Here is a 19,475-nt window from a genome sequence, read left to right as displayed (position 1 = left end):
GTGGACCCCCAGGCGTCAACCGACCCCCTCTCAGAGGGGGACTCTGTTGAAGCCAGACTGGAGGGGGAGGTGGCGAGTCTGGACGACATGTTCCCGATTGACCATGAGGTGGCGCCAGACCCCGCGGGCCGGTTTGGCACGACCCAACTGGAGGATCCCTACTTGGCCAGTGCTCTCCAGCAGGTGACCATGGTGGACGGAAAGCCCGTGGAGGGGTAAGTCAAATTACCTACCCCCATTTTTCTATAAAGAAGAAGTTGCTATATAAGGTCGTGAAGAAGAATGACGAATGTATGGAGTTGTTGTTGGTGCCCCATCCCTTTGTACCATCTGTCTTGCATTTGGCGCACTCCCACCTTCTTGGGGCTCACCTAGGGGTGAAGAACACCTTAGACAGGATCAAGGCACGGTTTTACTGACCGGGGGTGAAGAGAGCAGTGGAAGAATACTGCTGCAGTTGCCCGGAGTGCCAGCAGGTGGCGCCAAAACCCACTTTTGCAGTCCCTTAATTCCCCTACCCATTATTTCAGTCCCTTTCAGCAGGATTGCGATGGACCTGGAGGGACCTCTACCAAAGAGCAACCGAGGGCACCAATACATTCTGGTGATTCTGGATTATGCCACCAGCTACCCAGAAGCCATTCCCCTGTGCACCATGGCCACCAAGGGAATCACACATGAGTTGGTCATCCTGTTCTCCCTAGTAGGCATCCCCGACTAGATATTGACTGACCAGGGCACGCCGTTCATGTCGCGAATCATGAAGGATCTATGCAAGCTAATGAAAATATCCCAGTTGCACACCTCAGTGTTTTGCCCACAGACCGATGGGTTGGTGGAAAGGTTTAATCAAACCCTGAAGCAGATGATAAAGAAGGTGATGGAGGCTGACGGAATTAATTGGGACCAGCTGCTACCCTACCTGATGTTCTCGATCCGAGAAGTGCCCCAAGCTTCAACAGGATTCTCTCCCTTCAAACTCCTGTATGGGAGACGACCCCGAGGACTGCTGGACGTGGATAAAGAAGCCTGGGAACAAAAAACGTCTTGGCGGCATACATCGACGATATTGTGGTCCATGGGAGCGAGTGGGAGACACATCGAAACCAGGTGAGCGCGGTACTGCAGGCTTTACGGGAGGCGGGGCTAACAGCGAACCCAAAGAAATGTCGGCTTGGCCTGCAGGAGGCTGAGTACCTGGGGTACACGATCGGGAAGGGATGTGTCAAACCCCAGGTGAAGAAAGTGGAGGCGATTTGGGACTGGCCCCGCCCCTTCACCAAGAAGCAGGTACGCACATTTGGGGGGTTGACTAGTTACTACCGGAAATGTATTCCCCATTTTGCCTACCTAGCTAGCCACCTGACAGATTTGACCAGGAGCCGTCTGCCCACCCAGGTGACATTGACCGAGGAGACAGAGAAAGCCTTCCAGGACCTAAAGGGAGCACTGTGTTCTGGACCTGTGCTGGTGACCCCGGACATCTCCAAACCACTGGTGGTACAGACCGATGCATCCGAAACCGGGATGAATGCCGTCCTATCACAGCTACAAGAAGTTGAGGAACACCCAGTCATGTACATTAGCCAGAAGCTGTTGCCACGGGAACGAAGATATTCCCCTGTGGAGAAAGAATGTCTAGAGATAAAGTGGGCGCTGGAAACGCTGAAGTATTACTTATTGGGACTGCACTTCACCCTTGTAACAGACCATGCACCACTGGTTTGGATGTCACGGAATAAGGACAGGGTCACCCGCTGGTTCCTATCCTTACAGCCCTTTGCTTTCTCTGTCGTCTACAGATTAGGTGCAGCCCATGGAAATGCCGATGCTCTCTCCAGGAGGGATGCTCTAGGGAGCTGGACTGCACCCCTCCCTCCCGGTCGGAGCTGAAGACGGGGGGGTGTGTGGCAGACGGCAGGGAGAGGTGAGGGGAGTGGTTATTGAGGGGAGATATTTTGCAACCCGCTGGCTCAAGCCCCAAGCCTTATATGGACTTCCTGCCCCAACGAGGAGAGGCTGTGGTTCATACAGCCAGGGAGTGCTTGGAGATAAAAGAGCAAACGGCCTGCACAAAGAGGCAGAGAATGGACAGAAAAACATGCGTTATGAAGAGTGGGAGAAGAGAAAACAATATCTGTGTGATTACCCGTTGTGACCTGGACTGTCTGATTACCCCCCTTGTGTACCAGATTGGCTGAGGACCCGAGTTTTAGGATTACCCCTGGAGAATGGAACGGACAATGAGAACGGCTTGTGGACTGTGAGGTAATTGGTGAATTCCCCCTTCTTCCCCAGTATACAAAAATCCCTAATAAACTCCCCATTTGCATTCTAGTTGTGCTACTGGTGCATGTTTTGTTATTGAACTTGGTGACGTGGAAACCCCACACCCTTGAGCCTGCTACAAGTGTTATTTCTTACATTATTTGCTCAGAACGTTTCTTGTATTATCTACAGCCAGAAATAACTTTTGGATATTAGATCGGCGGTTACTCACCAGAAATTCGACTTCCCTGACCTGGATCCTTTGTTTGAACTTCCCGAGGCAACTCTGTTCATCCCGGGAGCGGCACCAAAACGCAGATGCCGAAGAAGATGTAGAAGGAGTGAGGCCCTAGTCAGACTCAGACGGCATACCATCCACCGCTTCCGAGTATATTACTTGCTAATGTTCAGTCCTTGGACAATAAAGTAGACAAGCTCAGGGCAAGGATCTCCTTCCAGAGAGACATCAGGGACTGTAATATACACTGTTTTACGGAATCATGGCTTTCTCTGGATACATTGCCCCCATCAATTCAGCCACCGGATTTCTCCGCCCATCTCGCAGACAGGAAGAAAGAACTCTCCTCGAAAAAGATAGCGGAAGGGTTTGTTTCATGATTAACAACTCATGGTGTGATTGTGGTAATGTATAGGAACTCAAGTTCATTTGTTCTTCCGATCTGGAATATCTCACCATCAGAAGCAGACCGCATTACCACCCGAGATAATTTTCTTCAGTCATCGTCACCGTCGTGCGTATATTCCCCCCAAAGCAGACACCGCTACGGCTTTCAAGGAACTAAACTGGACTATGTGCAAACTGGAAACCACATATCCTGAGGCCGCATTTATTGAAGCTGGGGACTTAAATAGTAGCACAAACTCAAAGGTCTGTGACACTGTAAAGTCCAGGGAGAATGAGAGCACCTCCTCCCAGCTGCCCACTGCACTGTGGCTAGGAAACACTGTCACCACAGATAAATCCACGATAATTGAGAATTTCAATAAGCATTTTTGTACGGCTGGCCATGCTTTCCACCTGGCTACCCCTACCCCGATCAACAGCACTGCGTACCCCCACAGCAACTTGCCAAGCCTCCCCCATTTCTCCCTCACCCAAATCCAGATAGCTGATATTCTGAAAGAGCTGCAAAATCTGGACCCCTACAAATTAGCCGGGCTAGACAATCTGGATCCTCTCTTTCTAAAATTATTCTGCCGAAATTGTTGCAACCCCTATTACTAGCCTGTTCAACCTCTCTTTCGTATCGTCTGAGATCCCCAAAGATTGGAAAGCTGCCGCGGTCATCCTCCTCTTCGATAGCCAAGTTAACAAACAGATCACCGACCATTTTGAATCCCACCGTAACTTCTCCGCTATGCAATCTGGTTCCTGAGCTGGTCATTGGTGCACCTCAGCCACGCTCAAGGTCCTAAACGATATCATAACCGCCATCGATAAAACCATACTGTGCAGCTGTATTCATCAACCTGGCCAAGGCTTTCGACTCTGTCAATCACCACATTCTTATCGGCAGACTCAACAGCCTTTTTTTCTCAAATGACTGCCTCGCCTGGTTCACTAACTACTTCTCAGACAGAGTTCAGTGTGTCAAATCGGAGGGCCTGTTGTCCGGACCTCTGGCAGTCTCTATGGGGGTGCCACAGGGTTCAATTCTCGGGCTGACTCTTTTCTCTGTATACATTAATGATGTCGCTCTTGCTGCTGGTGATTCTCTGATCCACCTCTACGCAGACGACACCATTCTGTATACTTCTGGTCCTTCTTTGGACACTGTGTTAACTACCCTCCAGGCAAGCTTCAATGCCATACAACTCTCCTTCAATGGCCTCCAAATGCTCTTAAATGCAAGTAAAACTAAATGCATGCTCTTCAATCGATCGCTGCCCGCCCGTACCTGCCTGCCCGTCCAGCATCACTACTCTGGACGGTTCTGACTTAGAATATGTGGACAACTACAAATACCTAGGTGTCTGGTTAGACTGTAAACTCTCCTTCCAGACTCACATCAAGCATCTCCAATCCAAAATTAAATCTAGAATCGGCTTCCTATTTCGCAAAAAAGCATCCTTCACTCATGCTGCCAAACATACCCTCGTAAAACTGACTATCCTGCCGATCCTTGACTTCGGCGATGCCATTTACAAAATAGCCTCCAACACGCTAGTCATCAAATTGAATGTAGTCTATCACAGTGCCATCCGTTTTGTCGCCACTGCCCCATATACTACCCACCACTGCGACCTATATGCTCTCGTTGGCTGGCCCTCGCTTCATATTCATCGCGAAACCCACTGGCTCTAGGTCATCTATACGTTTTTGCTAGGTAAAGCCCCACCTTATCTCGGCTCGCTGGTCACCATAACAGCACCCACCCGTAGTATGCGCTCCAACAGGTATATTTCACTGGTCACCCCCAAAGCCAATTCCTACTTTGGCCGCCTTTCCTTCCAGTCCTCTGCTGCCAATGACTGGAACGAATTGCAAAAATCACTGAAGCTGGAGACTCATATCTCCCTCACTAGCTTTAAGCACCAGCTGTCAGAGCAGCTCACAGATCACTGCACCTGTACATAGCCCATCTGTAAATAGCCCATCCAACTACCTCATCCCCATATTGTTATTTCTTTTATATATATATTTTTTTTTGCTCCTTTGCACCCCAGTATCTCAACTTGAACATACATCTTCTGCACATCTCACTCCAGTGTTTAATTGCTAAATTGTAATTATTTCACCACTATGGCCTATTTTTTGCCTTACCTCCCTTATCTTACCTCATTTGCACTCACTGTATATAGACTTTTTCTATTGTGTTATTGTTTGTTTATTCCATGTGTAACTCTGTGTTGTTGTTGTTTGTGTCGCACTGCTTTGCATTATCTTGGCCAGGTCGCAGTTGTAAATGAGAACTTGATCTCAACTAGCCTACCTGGTTAAATAAAGGTGAAATAAAAAAAAGATAACTGCGTTGGTCTGACCAATCGGAATCTATACTTCAAGATTGTTTTGATCACTTTGACTGGGAAATCAAATCAGAATGTAGTTGTCACGTGCCGAATACAACAGGTGTAGACCTTACCGTGAAATGCTTACTTACCAGCCCTTAACCAACAATGCAGATTTAAGAAAATAGAGTTAAGAAAATATTTGTAAACATTTTTTTTATAACAGTAATAATGTTCAGGGTCGCCTCTGAGAATAGTATCAACATATACACTGACTCTGTGACTGAGTTCATCAGGAAGTGCATAGAGGATGTTGTTCCCACTGTGACGATTGCAACTTATCCAAACCAAAAAATGTGGATAGATGGCAGCATTCACGCAAAACTGAAAGCGCAAGCCACAGCATTTAACCATGGTAAGGTGACCGGGAACATAAACGTGTACAAATAGACCAGCTACAACCTCTGTAAGGCAATCAAAGAGGCAAAACAACAGTACAGGGACAAAGTTTCTGAGCCGTTGAATTGCAACTCCACTATGTGGCAGGGACTCCAGACAATCATGTATTATAAAGGGAAAGCCTTCGCCTAATTCGATGAAAACAATTTTGAGACGCCGACGTGGTCCCCGATGCACACATGGATTGTGTGCTCTCGTTCTCCATGGCCGACGTGAGGAAGTCATTTAACCCTCGCAAGGCTGCGTCATCGGAGCATGTGCAGACCAGCTGTCTGGACTGTTTACGGACATATTCAATCTCTATATATCCCAGTCTGTTGTCCCCACTTTCAAGTTGTCCATTGTTCCTGTACCCAAGAAAGCGAAGGTAACTTAACTAAATGACTATCGCCTCATAGCACTCATCATATCATCATGAAGTGCTTTGAGAGGCTAGTTAACCTCTCTAGGGGGTGTGGGACGCTATAAAAATTCATAAAACATACAAGCGTTATACATCGGTTTAAAGATTAACTTCTTGTTAATCCAACCACGGTGTCAGATTTCAAAAAGGCTTTACGGCGAAAGCATACCACGCGATTATCTGAGAACAGCGCCCAGCAGACCAATCATTACAGTTACCAGCCAAGTAGAGAAGTTACACAAGTCAGAAATAGCGATAAAATTAATCACTTAACTTTGATGATCTTCATATGGTTGCACTCACAAGACTCCCATTTACTCAATAAATGTTTGTTTTGTTCGATAAAGTCCCTCTTTATATCCAAAAACCTCAGTTTTGTTTGCGCGTTTTGTTCAGTAATCCACAGGCTCAAAGGTAGTCACAACAGGCAGATGAAAAATCCGAAAAGTATCAGTAAAGTTCGTAGAAACATGTCAAACGATATTTATAATCAATCCTCAGGTTGTTTTTAGTCACAATAATCAATAATATTTCAACCAGACAAAAGCTTCGTCAATATAAAAGGAAAACAAAGGCGCGCTCTCGGTCGTGTGCATGAAAAACCTCAGGGACACTACAGTGTCCACTCATTCAAAGTGGTCAAAGTGGTCTTGCTCCCTCATTTTTCAGAATACAAGTGAAATTTGAGTCCTAAGTCAATGGAATCTGTATTGGCAGTCAATGGAAAACTACAAACATTAAAAAAATCCCACTTCCTGGATGGATTTTTCTCAGGTTTTCGCCTGCCATATCAGTTCTGTTATACTCACAGACATTATTTTAACAGTTTTGGAAACTCTAGAGTGTTTTATATCCTAGCATATCCTAGCTTCTGGGCCTGAGTAACAGGCCGTTTACTTTGGGCACGCTTTTCATCCAGATGTCAAAATACTGTCCCCTACCCTAGAGAAGTTAAGGACCATAACACCTCCACCTTACCTGTCACCCTAGACCCACTACAATTGGCATATTACCCTCAACCGATCCACGGACAACGCAATTGCCATTGCACTGCACACTGCCCTATTCCATCTGAACAAGATAAATACCTATGTAAGAATGTTGTTCATTGACAACACCTCAGCCTTCAACACCATAGTGCCCTCCAAACTCATTACTAAGCTCAGGGCCCTGGGTCTGAACCCCTCCCTGTGCAACTGGGTCCTGGACTTCCTGACGAGCAGAATCCAAGTGGTGAAGGTACTCAACACGGGGCCCCACAAGGGTGTGTGTTAAGTCCCCTCCTGTACTCCCTGTTCACCCATAACTGCTTGGCCAAACACGTCTCCAACTCAATTATCAAGTTTGCAGATGTCACAACAGTGGTAGGCTTGATTACCAACAACGACGAGACAGCTTACAGGGAGGAGGTGAGAGCCCTGGCAGAGTGGTGCCAGGAAAATAATCCCTCAACGTCAGAAAAACGAAGGAGCTGATGGTGGACTACAGGAGACAGTAGAGAGTGCACACCCCCATCCACATCGAAGGGGCCGCAGTGGAGAGGGTCAAAGCTTCAAGTTCCTCTGCGTATACATCATTGACAACCTGAAATGGTCCCTTTACACAGACAGTGTGGTGAAGAAGGCTCAACAGCGCCTCTTCAACCTCAGGAGACTGAAGAAGTACGGCTTGGCCCTTAAGACCCTCACAAACGTCTACAGATGCACCATGGAGAGCATCTTGTCAGGCTGTAGCACCGCCTGGTGTGGCAACTGCACCGCCAGCAACCGCAGGGTTCTCCAAAGGGTGGTGCGGTCAGTCCAGTGCATCACCAGGGGCACGCTACCATCCAGAAGGCGTACAAGTGCGTCAAAGCTTGGACTGAGAGACTGAGAAAAAACTTCTCTCTCAAGGCCATCAGTCTGTTAAACAGTCACCACTAGCCGGCCTCCGCCCAGTACCCTGCCCTGAACCTTAATCACTGTTCTAGCCGGCTACCACCCGGTACTCTACCCAGCACCTTAGAGACTGCTGCCCTATGTACAGCGTCATTGAACACTGGGGTGGCAGGTAGCCTAGTGGTAGAGAGTTGGACTAGTAACCAAAATGTTGCAAGATCGAATCCCCGAACTGACAAGGTAAACATCTGTCGTTCTGCCCCTGAACAAGGCAGTTGTTCCTAGGCCGTCATTGAAAATAAGAATTTGTTCTTAACTGACTTGCCTAGTTAAATAAAGGTCAAATAAAAAATGTTTACATACTGTTTTTCATACTGTATATGTATATACAGTATTCTAGTCATGGCTCTACCTATATAACTGCTATGCTCTACACATTTTTTCTATATACTGTCCATGCTGTCTTTGCACACCCATTTATATATTTATATATGTGTGTGTGTGTGTGTGTGTGTGTGTGTGTGTGTGTGTGTGTGTGTGTGTGTGTGTGTGTGTGTGTGTGTGTGTTGTGTGTGATTATTTATATATATATATATATATATATATATATATATATATATACACACACACAGTTGAAGTCGGAAGTTTACATACACCTTAGCCAAATACATTTAAACTCAGATTTTCACAATTCCTGACATTTAATCCTAGTAACAATTCCCTGTCTTAGGTCAGTTAGGATACGTTGCTCAATTGGTATCAAGAGACCTAATGTGTGCCAGGAAAACATTCCTCCCACCACCGCCAGCAGCCTGTACCGTTGACACCAGTCAGAATGGGGCCATGGACTCAAATCAAATTTTATTTGTACATGCGCCGAATACAACAGTGAAATGCTTACTTACAAGCCCTTAACTCGTACTGCTTACGCAAAATCCTGACTCTGCCTTCAGTATGACGCAACAGGAACCAGGATTCGGCAATAGCCCATCCGTGACAAGGACCAAGATGCCGTTCTGCACACCTCTGTTGTACTGCGTCATTATTTACCTGTTTGTGGCCTGCCTGTTAGCTTGCACTATCCTTGCCATCCTTGCCCTTTTTTACCCACAGGACTGCCGCTGTCTGAATGTTTTTTGTTTGTAGCACCATTCTGGGTTAACCCTAGACACTGTCATGCGTGAAAAGCCCAGGAGGCCGGCCATTTCTGAGATACTGGAACAGGCGAGCCTGGCACCAACGATCATACCATGCTCACTTAGGTCACTTATTTTGCCCATTCTTACGTTCAATCAAACAGTAACTGGATGCCTGTCTGCCTGATTTATATAGCATGCCACGGCAACGTGACTCACTGTCTGTAGGACAGTGGCCACTGTGTATATTTATATACCGGTTTCTGACATTGCTCATTATGATATTTCTATTTATTTTTGGGGGGTGTTATGTGTGTATCTTTTAGTATTTTGTTGCTAGGTATTACTGCACAAGCATTTCGCTGCACCTGCGATACCATATGCAAATCTGTGTACTCGACCAATAAACTTTGATTTGAATTTGTTGCTATCAGTCAGGACTGGGGTACCCTCACAACATGCTCCTATCGTCACACATGGATCTTATTTAAGACAGGTAAAAGGTGACCTTTTAGTGTGTGACTATTGACCCTAACCTGACCTTAACCTCAAGGCCTGTTCACACACAGTCTGTTCACCTCTGTGCTCCTGTGAACACGACACGTGTATGATGTATGTCATTATGCCACGCTCACAGTCTCTCTCTCTCTCTCTCTCTCTCTGTCTCTCTCTATCCATCCCTCCCTCTCTCCCTCCCGACATCTCTTTCCCTCTCCGCTCCAGGGAATGCATCGAATGCCGGCTTTTCAGCTCTGGAAGACTGTCCGACAATCAGACCTGCCAGCGGCTATGCAAGGATGAGATCATCACCGTGGAAACGCTTAGTGAGTAAACAACACACTGACTTGTTCCTTTCTTTAACATCAGCTGGCCTGCAGACACACATAGAGAGGAGTATCAACGTCTGTGGTTAGCGTCTGCAACACTTTCAGTTGTGTCGATGCATTACATACTGTACCTCTTCCCTTGTCCTTGTCTATTAGCTGTCCCCTATTCTTACTGGGCACAGCCTCGCCAAAACATGCCATACATACAGCTGTTTTAGATAATGTGACATGACCCAGCTGCTCTGACAGGGTAGCTTCAGACCAAAGTTAGGCACACTCATGAACACACACAGTGTCTAGCCATCTCTGTGCTAATACAGCCCCCACGTCACATGTATGTATTTATGAAATAAATATACCCTCTCCAGTCCGAGTGGGCGTCTGATTATGTTATTATCTGGCGAGTGTCAGTCTGGGTCTGTAGTGGCAGAGCAGACAGATATCTTCTGTTCTGTCCTCCTGATAGCAGCTTATAATAACAGCCATGCAGCCAAACCCATCATTTTGTTCAAAGACACGCAGTCCCATTTAAAATATAACACCCTAAAGGTGTCCGAATACATAGGTTTGGTTTGCTTCTAGCAGAACTCGGCTAGGCAACGCGAATGTCTGTGCTTGCATACTCCCTAAAGATCTTTGCTTGAAAAACTAGAAAAAAGTGGCAAAATATGAATGTTTGTCCCTCTTGAGCCACCGTAGCAACAACGTGCCCAGTAACACTTCTTCATAATAGTCAGAATTAATCTAAGATAAATCAAGAAATCTGTCATTCATTTTGACGTTTTTTGCAGGGGTCTTAATCGAGCAATTTTACATCTATCTAAGATGTTTGGTGCACTACATCTCAAGAGAAAAAATGTAGGGCCTAGCTGTTGCTGCACTTTGTCGTTGAATGACCGCAAACACTTCATGGAAGTGTCCCGTCCATAGTCCCATAGTTGACACTGCATGCATGTCAGAGCAAAAACCAAGCCATGAGGTCGAAGGAATTGTCTATAGAGCTCCGAGAAAGGATTGTGTCGATGCACAGATCTGGGGAAGGGTACCAAAACATTTCTGCAGCATTGAAGGTCCACAAGATCACAGTGGCTTCCATCTTTCTTAAATGGAAGAAGTTTGGAAACACCAATACTCTTCCTAGAGCTGGCGGCCTGGCCAAACTGGGGAGAAGGGCCTTGGTCAGGGAGGTGACCAAGAACATGATGGTCACTCTGACAGAGCTCCAAAGTTCCTCTGTGGAGATGGGAGAACCTTCCAGAAGGACAACCATCTCTGTAGCACTCTACCAATCAGGCCTTTATGGTAGAGTGGCCAGACTGAAGCTGCTCCTCAGTAAAAGGCACATGACAGCCCGCTTGGGGTTTTCCAAAAGACACCTAAAGGACTCTCTGACCATGAGAAACAAGATTCTCTGGACTGATGAAAGATTGAACTCTTTGGCCTGAATGCTAAACGACATGTCTGGAGGAAACCCAGCACCATCTCTACAGCAAAGCATGGTGGTGGCAGTATCATGCTGTGGGAATGTTTTTCAGCGACAGGGACTGGGATACTAGTCAGGAATAGAGCAAAGTACAGAGAGATCCTTGAAGAAAACCTGCTCTCAGGACCTCAGACTGGGGCCAAGGTTCACCTTCCAACAGGACTACGACCCTAAGCACACAGCCAAGACAACACAGGAGTGGCTTCAGGACAAGTCTCTGGATGTCCTTGAGTGGCCCAATCAGAGCCCGGACTTGAACCCGATTGAACATTTCTGGAAAGACCTGGAAATAGCTGTGCAGCTCCCCATCCAACCTGACAGAGCTTGAGAGGATCTGCAGAGAAGAATGGGAGAAACTCCCCACATACAGGTGTGCCAAGCTTGTCGCGTCATACCCAAGAAGACTCGAGGCTGTAATCACTGCCAAAGGTGCTTCAACAAAGTACTGAGTAAAGGGTCTGAATACTTATGTAAATATGATATTTCCGTTTTTTAAATAAATAAAAAAATGTGCATGTATTTCTGAACCTGTTTTTGCTTTGTCATTATGGGGTATTGTGTGTAGATTGATGAGGGGGGAAAACAATTTAATCCATTTTAGAATAAAGCTGTAACATAACAAAATGTGGAAAAATCAAGGGGACTGAATACTTTCCGAATGCACTGTATGCGCAAACTGTTTCGACTGGGAAGCATGCCACAGGTTTAGATACACTACCTCCTCCCTACCGCGCCCTCAAAACAAACATGTAACTCTACCTGCAACCATAAAGCTAAACTGTCATCGCGTGATGGCTTTTAAAATCATGGCCCGTAAGTGGAACAGAGTCGCAGGGCTTTTGACTGTAAAAAAAAAGCTTTTCACTCCACCTCAGCATTGCGGGATATATTTAACTTGTGCCTAGGAATGTATTAATAAGTTAATGTTAGTTGTCTGGGAATTATAATGATGGCAGGCCTGGCGGAGACGTAGACTCTTTGGCTCATGATTTGAAGGGCTTGTTAAACTATTTTAAGGCCCTTCCCTCTGTGTCGCCCAGCCCAGCTCTGCCCTCCCTGTCCCAGGGCTGCTCTGTTTTACTGCATTCTCTCTCAGCTATTCCAACCATCTGACTTCCCCTATTGGATTCCTCATGTACATTCCAGAAACGTATCTTTCGCCAAAAGCAAAGGGGAGAAGGAAGGGCTGGAGGTGGCTATGGGGGAAAGGCTGGAGGTAGTCTGGCTCCTCAGTCAATCCCCAAGGCAGTTAGAATATTTGAATAATAAAGAGTTCGCAAGGACAAGAAAGCAAAGAAAATCTCTGTCCTTACCGTGGAGTGCAATCATTCACTATCCAAGAGTGCTTTCCCAATAAAATAATACATGTTGATCTGTTTTTGCACAGTGTTGTGCTGTTGGATCTCTCCCCATTCTCTTGTTTTCTTTCTTCTCTCTTTCTCTCCTCCCTCTCCCTGAAGCAGTATGTTTAGCCAGCTGTTTTATTGCATGTGTCTCAGCAGCACCTCTCTCTCTCCTCCCTCTCTCCCTGAAGCTGTAGTTTAGCCAGCTGTTTTATTGCATGTGTCTCAGCAGCGCCTCTCTCTCTCTCTTTTCTCCCCTCTCACAGAAACAGACGACCCCAACGCTGTCCTCTGCCTGTACAAGACGGAGAACGAATGTGTGATGAAGTTCACGTACTCTGAACACGCCAACGGCATGTCAGTCCTCACAGCTCTCAAAGAGCCAGGTCAGTACTGGTCAAAGACTATCCTCTGCTGCAGAAAACATGGACATAAACCATCAGCCAACTGCTTCTCCTCATACATTCATTTTCACAGAAATGGAGGAAGAAAACACCAGGCCATGTGTTGCTGATGTACGAAAATAGACCCTATCTGTTTACTGTTATGAGTCTGTGCTGGGCCTCTTGTGCACATGCATTCTATTGGACAGTGTGGGGATGATATTAGATTTATGTCATCGTGTAAACAAAGGCCTGTTTTTTAAGAGCCATTGTTTATATTTGTTCGTTTGTGACTTTCCTGTGTATATCTCCCTTCCTGTCTTTGTATCCTGTCCATGCCTTTTTCTATGTTTCTGGTCTGTCTCTTGTCTATATCAGTCTATTTCTATGTTCCGGTCTATATATATATATATATATATATATATCTCTCTTTCTATATTTGTCCTGTCTATTTCTATGTTCCTATCTATATGATTGTGGACTGACTACAGGAAAAGGAGGACCGAGCACGCCCCCATTCTCATCGACTGGGCTGTAGTGGAGCAGGTTGAGAGCTTCAAGTTCCTTGGTGTCCACATCACCAACAAACTGTCATGGTCCAAACACACCAAGACAGTCGTGAAGAGGGCCCGACAAAACCTATTCCCCCCCAGGAGACTGAAAAGATTTGACATGGGTCCTCAGATACTCCAAAAATTATACAGCTGCACCATCGAGAGCATCCTGACTGGTTGCATCACTGCCTGGTATGACAACTGCTCGGCCTCCGACTGCAAGGCTCTACAGAGGGTAGTGCGTACGGCCCAGTACATCAATGGTGCCAAGCTTCCTGCCATCCAGGACCTCTGTATACCAGGCGGTGTCAGAGGAAGGCCCTAAAAATTGTCAAAGACTCCAGCCACCCTAGTCATAGACTGTTCTCTCTGCTACCGCACGGCAAGCAGTACCGGAGTTCCAAGTCTAGGTCCAAAAGGCTTCTTAGCAACTTCTACCCCCAAGCCATAAGACTCCTGAACAGCTAATCAAATGGCTACCCAGACTATTTGCATTGCCCCCCCCCCCCCCCCCCCCCCCACTTTTACACTGCTGCTACTCTGTTTATTATCTATGCATAGTCATTTTAACTCTACCTACATGTACATACAGTGGGGAGAACAAGTATTTGATACACTGCCGATTTTGCAGGTTTTCCTACTTACAAAGCATGTAGAGGTCTGTAATTTTTATCATAGGTACACTTCAACTGTGAGAGACGGAATCTAAAACAAAAATCCAGAAAATCACATTGTATGATTTTAAAGTAATTCATTTGCATTTTATTGCATGACATAAATATTTGATACATCAGAAAAGCAGAACTTAATATTTGGTACAGAAACCTTTGTTTGCAATTACAGAGGTCATACGTTTCCTGTAGTTCTTGACCAGGTTTGCACACACTGCAGCAAGGATTTTGGCCCACTCCTCCATACAGACCTTCTCCAGATCCTTCAGGTTTCGGGGCTGTCGCTGGGCAATACGGACTTTCAGCTCCCTGCAAAGATTTTCTATTGGGTTCAGGTCTGGAGACTGGCTAGGCCACTCCAGGACCTTGAGATGCTTCTTACGGAGCCACTCCTTAGTTGCCCTGGCTGTGTGTTTCGGGTTGTTGTCATGCTGGAAGACCCAGCCATGACCCATCTTCAATGCTCTTACTGAGGGAAGGAGGTTGTTGGCCAAGATCTCGCGATACATGGCCCCATCCATCCTCCCCTCAATACGGTGCAGTTGTCCTGTCCCCTTTGCAGAAAAGCATCCCCAAAGAATGATGTTTCCACCTCCATGCTTCACGGTTGGGATGGTGTTCTTGGGGTTGTACTCATCCTTCTTCTTCCTCCAAACACGGCGAGTGGCGTTTAGACCAAAAAGCTCTATTTTTGTCTCATCAGACCACATGACCTTCTCCCATTCCTCCTCTGGATCATCCAGATGGTCATTGGCAAACTTCAGACGGGCCTGGACATGCGCTGGCTTGAGCAGGGGGACCTTGCGTGCGCTGCAGGATTTTAATCCATGACGGCGTAGTGTGTTACTAATGGTTTTCTTTGAGACTGTGGTCCCAGCTCTCTTCAGGTCATTGACCAGGTCCTGCCGTGTAGTTCTGGGCTGATCCCTCACCTTCCTCATGATCATTGATGCCCCACGAGGTGAGATCTTGCATGGAGCCCCAGACCGAGGGTGATTGACCGTCATCTTGAACTTCTTCCAATTTCTAATAATTGTGCCAACAGTTGTTGCCTTCTCACCAAGCTGCTTGCCTATTGTCCTGTAGCCCATCCCAGCCTTGTGCAGGTCTACAATTTTATCCCTGTTGTCCTTACACAGCTCTCTGGTCTTGGCCATTGTGGAGAGGTTGGAGTCTGTTTGATTGAGTGTGTGGACAGGTGTCTTTTATACAGGTAACGAGTTCAAACAGGTGCAGTTAATACAGGTAATGAGTGGAGAACAGGAGGGCTACTTAAAGAAAAACTAACAGGTCTGTGAGAGCCGGAAATCTTACTGGTTGGTAGGTGATCAAATACTTATGTCATGCAATAAAATGCATATGAATTACTTAAAAATCATACAATGTGATTTTCTGGATTTTTGTTTTAGATTCCGTCTCTCACAGTTGAAGTGTACCTATGATACAAATTACAGACCTCTACATGCTTTGTAAGTAGGAAAACCTGCAAAATCGGCAGTGTATCAAATACTTGTTCTCCCCACTGTATTACCTCGACTAACCGGTGCCCCCGCACATTGACTCTGTACCGGTACCTCCAGTATATAGCCTCGCTACTGTTATTTTACTGCTGCTCTTTAATTCTTTGTTACTTTCATTTTTTACATACCTATTTTTTTACTTAACACTTATTTTTCTTAATACTGCATTGTTGGTTAAGGGCTTGTAAGTAAGCATTTCACTGTAAAGTCTATACCTGTTGTATTCGGCGCATGTGACAAATAACATTTAATTTGATATCTCTTTATTTATCCTGTCTGTCTGTCTATTTCAATGTTCCTGTCTATATCTCTCGTTCTATATTTGTCTTAATCTTTGAGTATTTTCTTTGTTCCTGTGTATATCAGATTTTTTATAACCTTTGTTTTATGTTTGTTTATTTGTTTGCCTCTCCTCCCGTCCCCAGAGTGTGGCGCAGCGCCGGACGCCATGACGGTCCTCCTGGCGGTGGTGGGCAGTATCCTACTGGTGGGCATCGTGCTGCTAGCCATCTGGAAGCTGGTCATCACCGTGCACGACCGCAGAGAGTTCGCCCGCTTCCAAAGCGCACGCTCCCGCGCACGATATGAGATGGTGAGGAAGGGAACTAACCTGCCTACCTCACTGACTTACATATGAAAGGTTGAATTTATGAGACTGACAGTTTTTTGCCAAATACTGTAAGTTATGGGAATCAATGAGAAGGATAACTGTCCTATCTATTACACTGACTACAGTATCTATCAAATGAAAGGCTGTGAATTACTGTTACTGACTGTTTTGGGCCAGAGTAGATCTATAGAAGTAATGAGACTCTTGCATGTCTGAGAAGGATAGAATATATGCACATTCCATTTTAAATGTTGAGACGTAATGTAGACGTCTAACAGTTGTGGAATTTCAAGGTCATTGAATCTTATTGTGGTGTACCTTTGGAACAGTTTCCATATATCATAACACTCCAGCTAACTGAAGACATATGTAGGATCTGGGATGGGAACATAGTTGTGTATGATACGATCGGTATGACCACTTAAATGTGATCAGTGTGAACAGCCTAAGTTGAAGCATCCGCAGGAGAATAAAACATCTGTTGATTGAAACCATCAGATGTCTTCTTGGACAACAGCTGTCAGTTAGGTAGATAGTTGTTTTGAAAACTGACTGTTCCAAAGTTCAGAGGCTGCACCTCAAATGTCCACCCTGCCTCGACATGTGCATTTTAATCAACTGACTGACCCATTTTTCTCCCCCCCCCCCAGGCCTCCAACCCCCTGTACAAGCAGCCCATCTCCAACGACTATGTAGAAACCGATTTCAGTATGTACAGCAAGTCTTACAACGGAGCAGCCCACTGACCTCCTCCTCACGGGGTGTTGGTGTGGCGGGGGGCACGGCAGGACCGGTCCAAGTAGAGAACCAAGAGGGTTGGGAAATGAAGAAATTAACTCAACCATCTATCTGATCTGCCGAAGACTTATGACGGACTGAAACAGAAGTGAAAATAGTAGTCTGGATTGTTTCTGGGGAACCTGTGGCCTTTTTTCTCTCCCTGACTGAGAAGGGAAATTACCCACTGCCATGACGTGATGAGATGTGACTGAAAGCTCTGGTCTGCCCTGTGTGCTTTACTGAGCTCTGGTCTGCCCTGTGTGCTTTACTGAGCTCTGGTCTGCCCTGTGTGCTTTACTGAGCTCTGGTCTGCCCTGTGTGATTTACTGATGTCAGTAGAATACAGCCCAGAGGACGAGCAACAACATTCATGGACTCTTGGTCTGGAACTTGTTTAAAGAGGACAGAGATAAAAAATATGTGCTCCTCCGAGTCTTTTCTCCAACTAACAAGCAGATGTTATATAAACAAAATGGACTTCATAGACAGAACAATGAAACCATGTCTGTCACTGACAATTTGAGTGAATTTACCAACTTTATAGTACATAAACCTTAACTCCCCCTTCACATAAGCAGCAATATATATATATATACATTGTACAGACAGACAGACAAGGCATCAACTTATATTTTTGTTTTTTTTACTCTGAAAAATGCCTTTCCTGACAGTCAACTATGCATCATTCTTCATAACAAGTGGAAATATTCAATAATGTAACGTTACATCTGCAGGAGTCGTTCAGGTTCATGACATAAAAAGAGCACATATTTTTGGGTGACGATGACGTTGACATCATGGTACTAAACATTAAAAGAGCACTAGTTTTCTTACCCTTGTTTTACACGACAGATGATGATGTTATTAGGAGAGTCTCATAAAGTGACTAAGAATCTCTCTATTCTCCTTGTGTTGTTGTTACACGTCATTTGCACTCTAGTCTTGATCTGTTTAGTTAGCCTGGATCCAGATCTGTTTGTGCTGTATCCAACCCCTATGGTCATTTCATTGCCAAACAAATAGATACATTTGGATACAGCACTAAGAGATCTGGCCCCAGGCTACTATTAAGTATGGCTGCAATAACCCTGCTGTCATGCTGTGAGGGTGGGTGGGTGGAGAGGCTGGGAAGGCCTCTAAGCTGTGTTGACATAGGACATAACTCTCCCTCACCCATTCCCACAGGAAGAGGCAGGACTTTAACATGGCACTGGAGTAATGAAAGTGCTTCAGTATGAGTTGGGAGGGATGACTGCTCGTCAAATGTGTTCTGTGACCTTTTTTTGTGATGGTGAGCAGTGTGTGTGTGTGTGTGTGTGAGAGAGAGAGAGAGAGAGAGACAGACAAAGGGCGGAGAGAAGGAGTGTGTGCGTGCCAGCGTGCGTGCGTGTGAGAGTGTTTGAGACAAAGGGGGGAGAGAGAGAGAGAGCGTTTGAGACGGGGAGAGAGAGAGTGAGTTTGAGACGGGGAGAGCGAGAGAGTGTGTGTGTGTGTGTGTGTGTGTTTGAGACAAAGTGAGAGAGTGTGTGTGTTTGAGACAAAGGGAGAGAGAAAGAGAGAGAGTGTGTTTGAGACAAAGGGAGAGAGTGTGTGGATGTAATAAGAGTCACATAATAACTGTCTCACAGTTGCGTTGTGCTTACTTGTGTCTTGGCACCATGTGGGGAAATGCAGTAGCCCAGACCTTTGTGAGTTCAACAGTAAAATGTACATTCACCAGCATGCTTCCTGTACAGCAATGATAATTCACCAATAGAGACCAGTAGATTTACAACACTACTACATGTACACGTCATTCTGCACACAAAGCAGGAATACAGAAAACAGCAATAAATGGATGACATAAAAGCAAACATATAGCCCACTTATTTGATGTTTACTCCCTGTGGTGACCCTCTTGCAATTTTTTACCTGTGCAGTTTCACCTGTGTAGCAATCGTGAAATTATACATTTTGAAATAACAAAAATTAACATCTGGTCTGTAGTTGTTTTTGAAGGAAATGAACTGTAAGTGGTGGAGGGTGACACCGAACGTTAACTAAGAAAGGCATAAATGAATTGGGGGGGTGGCTCTGGACCTCAGGTGCCAGGGAAGCTGTGTCTGTGTGTGGCTCTGGACCTCAGGGGCCAGGGCAGCTGTGTCTGGCTCTGGACCTCAGGTACCAGGGCAGCTGTGTCTATGTGTGGCTC

At 45.8% G+C, this 19,475-nt stretch overlaps 1 protein-coding gene across 2 annotated transcripts in view; it reads left to right on the top strand.

Annotated features, from left to right (window-relative positions):
- The window catches only part of LOC106582337 (integrin beta-5), a 101,438-nt gene extending 82,186 nt beyond the window's left edge, over positions 1–19,252 (top strand). For both annotated transcript variants that reach the window (XM_045704805.2, XM_014165323.3), the window contains exons 12-15: positions 9,837–9,937; positions 13,033–13,152; positions 16,320–16,486; positions 17,155–19,252. In XM_045704805.2, coding sequence (XP_045560761.1) covers positions 9,837–9,937; positions 13,033–13,152; positions 16,320–16,486; positions 17,155–17,250 — 484 coding nt within the window. In that variant the 3' untranslated portion in view covers positions 17,251–19,252. The remainder of the gene's footprint in view (positions 1–9,836; positions 9,938–13,032; positions 13,153–16,319; positions 16,487–17,154) is intronic.
- Positions 19,253–19,475: the final 223 nt, after the last annotated feature.

This window comes from Salmo salar, chromosome 21, assembly GCF_965601325.2.
Source record: "Salmo salar chromosome 21, fSalSal1, whole genome shotgun sequence".
Taxonomy (NCBI): Eukaryota; Metazoa; Chordata; class Actinopteri; order Salmoniformes; family Salmonidae; genus Salmo; species Salmo salar.
The sequence above is the reverse complement of the archived record's forward strand: the minus strand, read 5'-3'. Positions and strand labels throughout refer to the sequence as shown.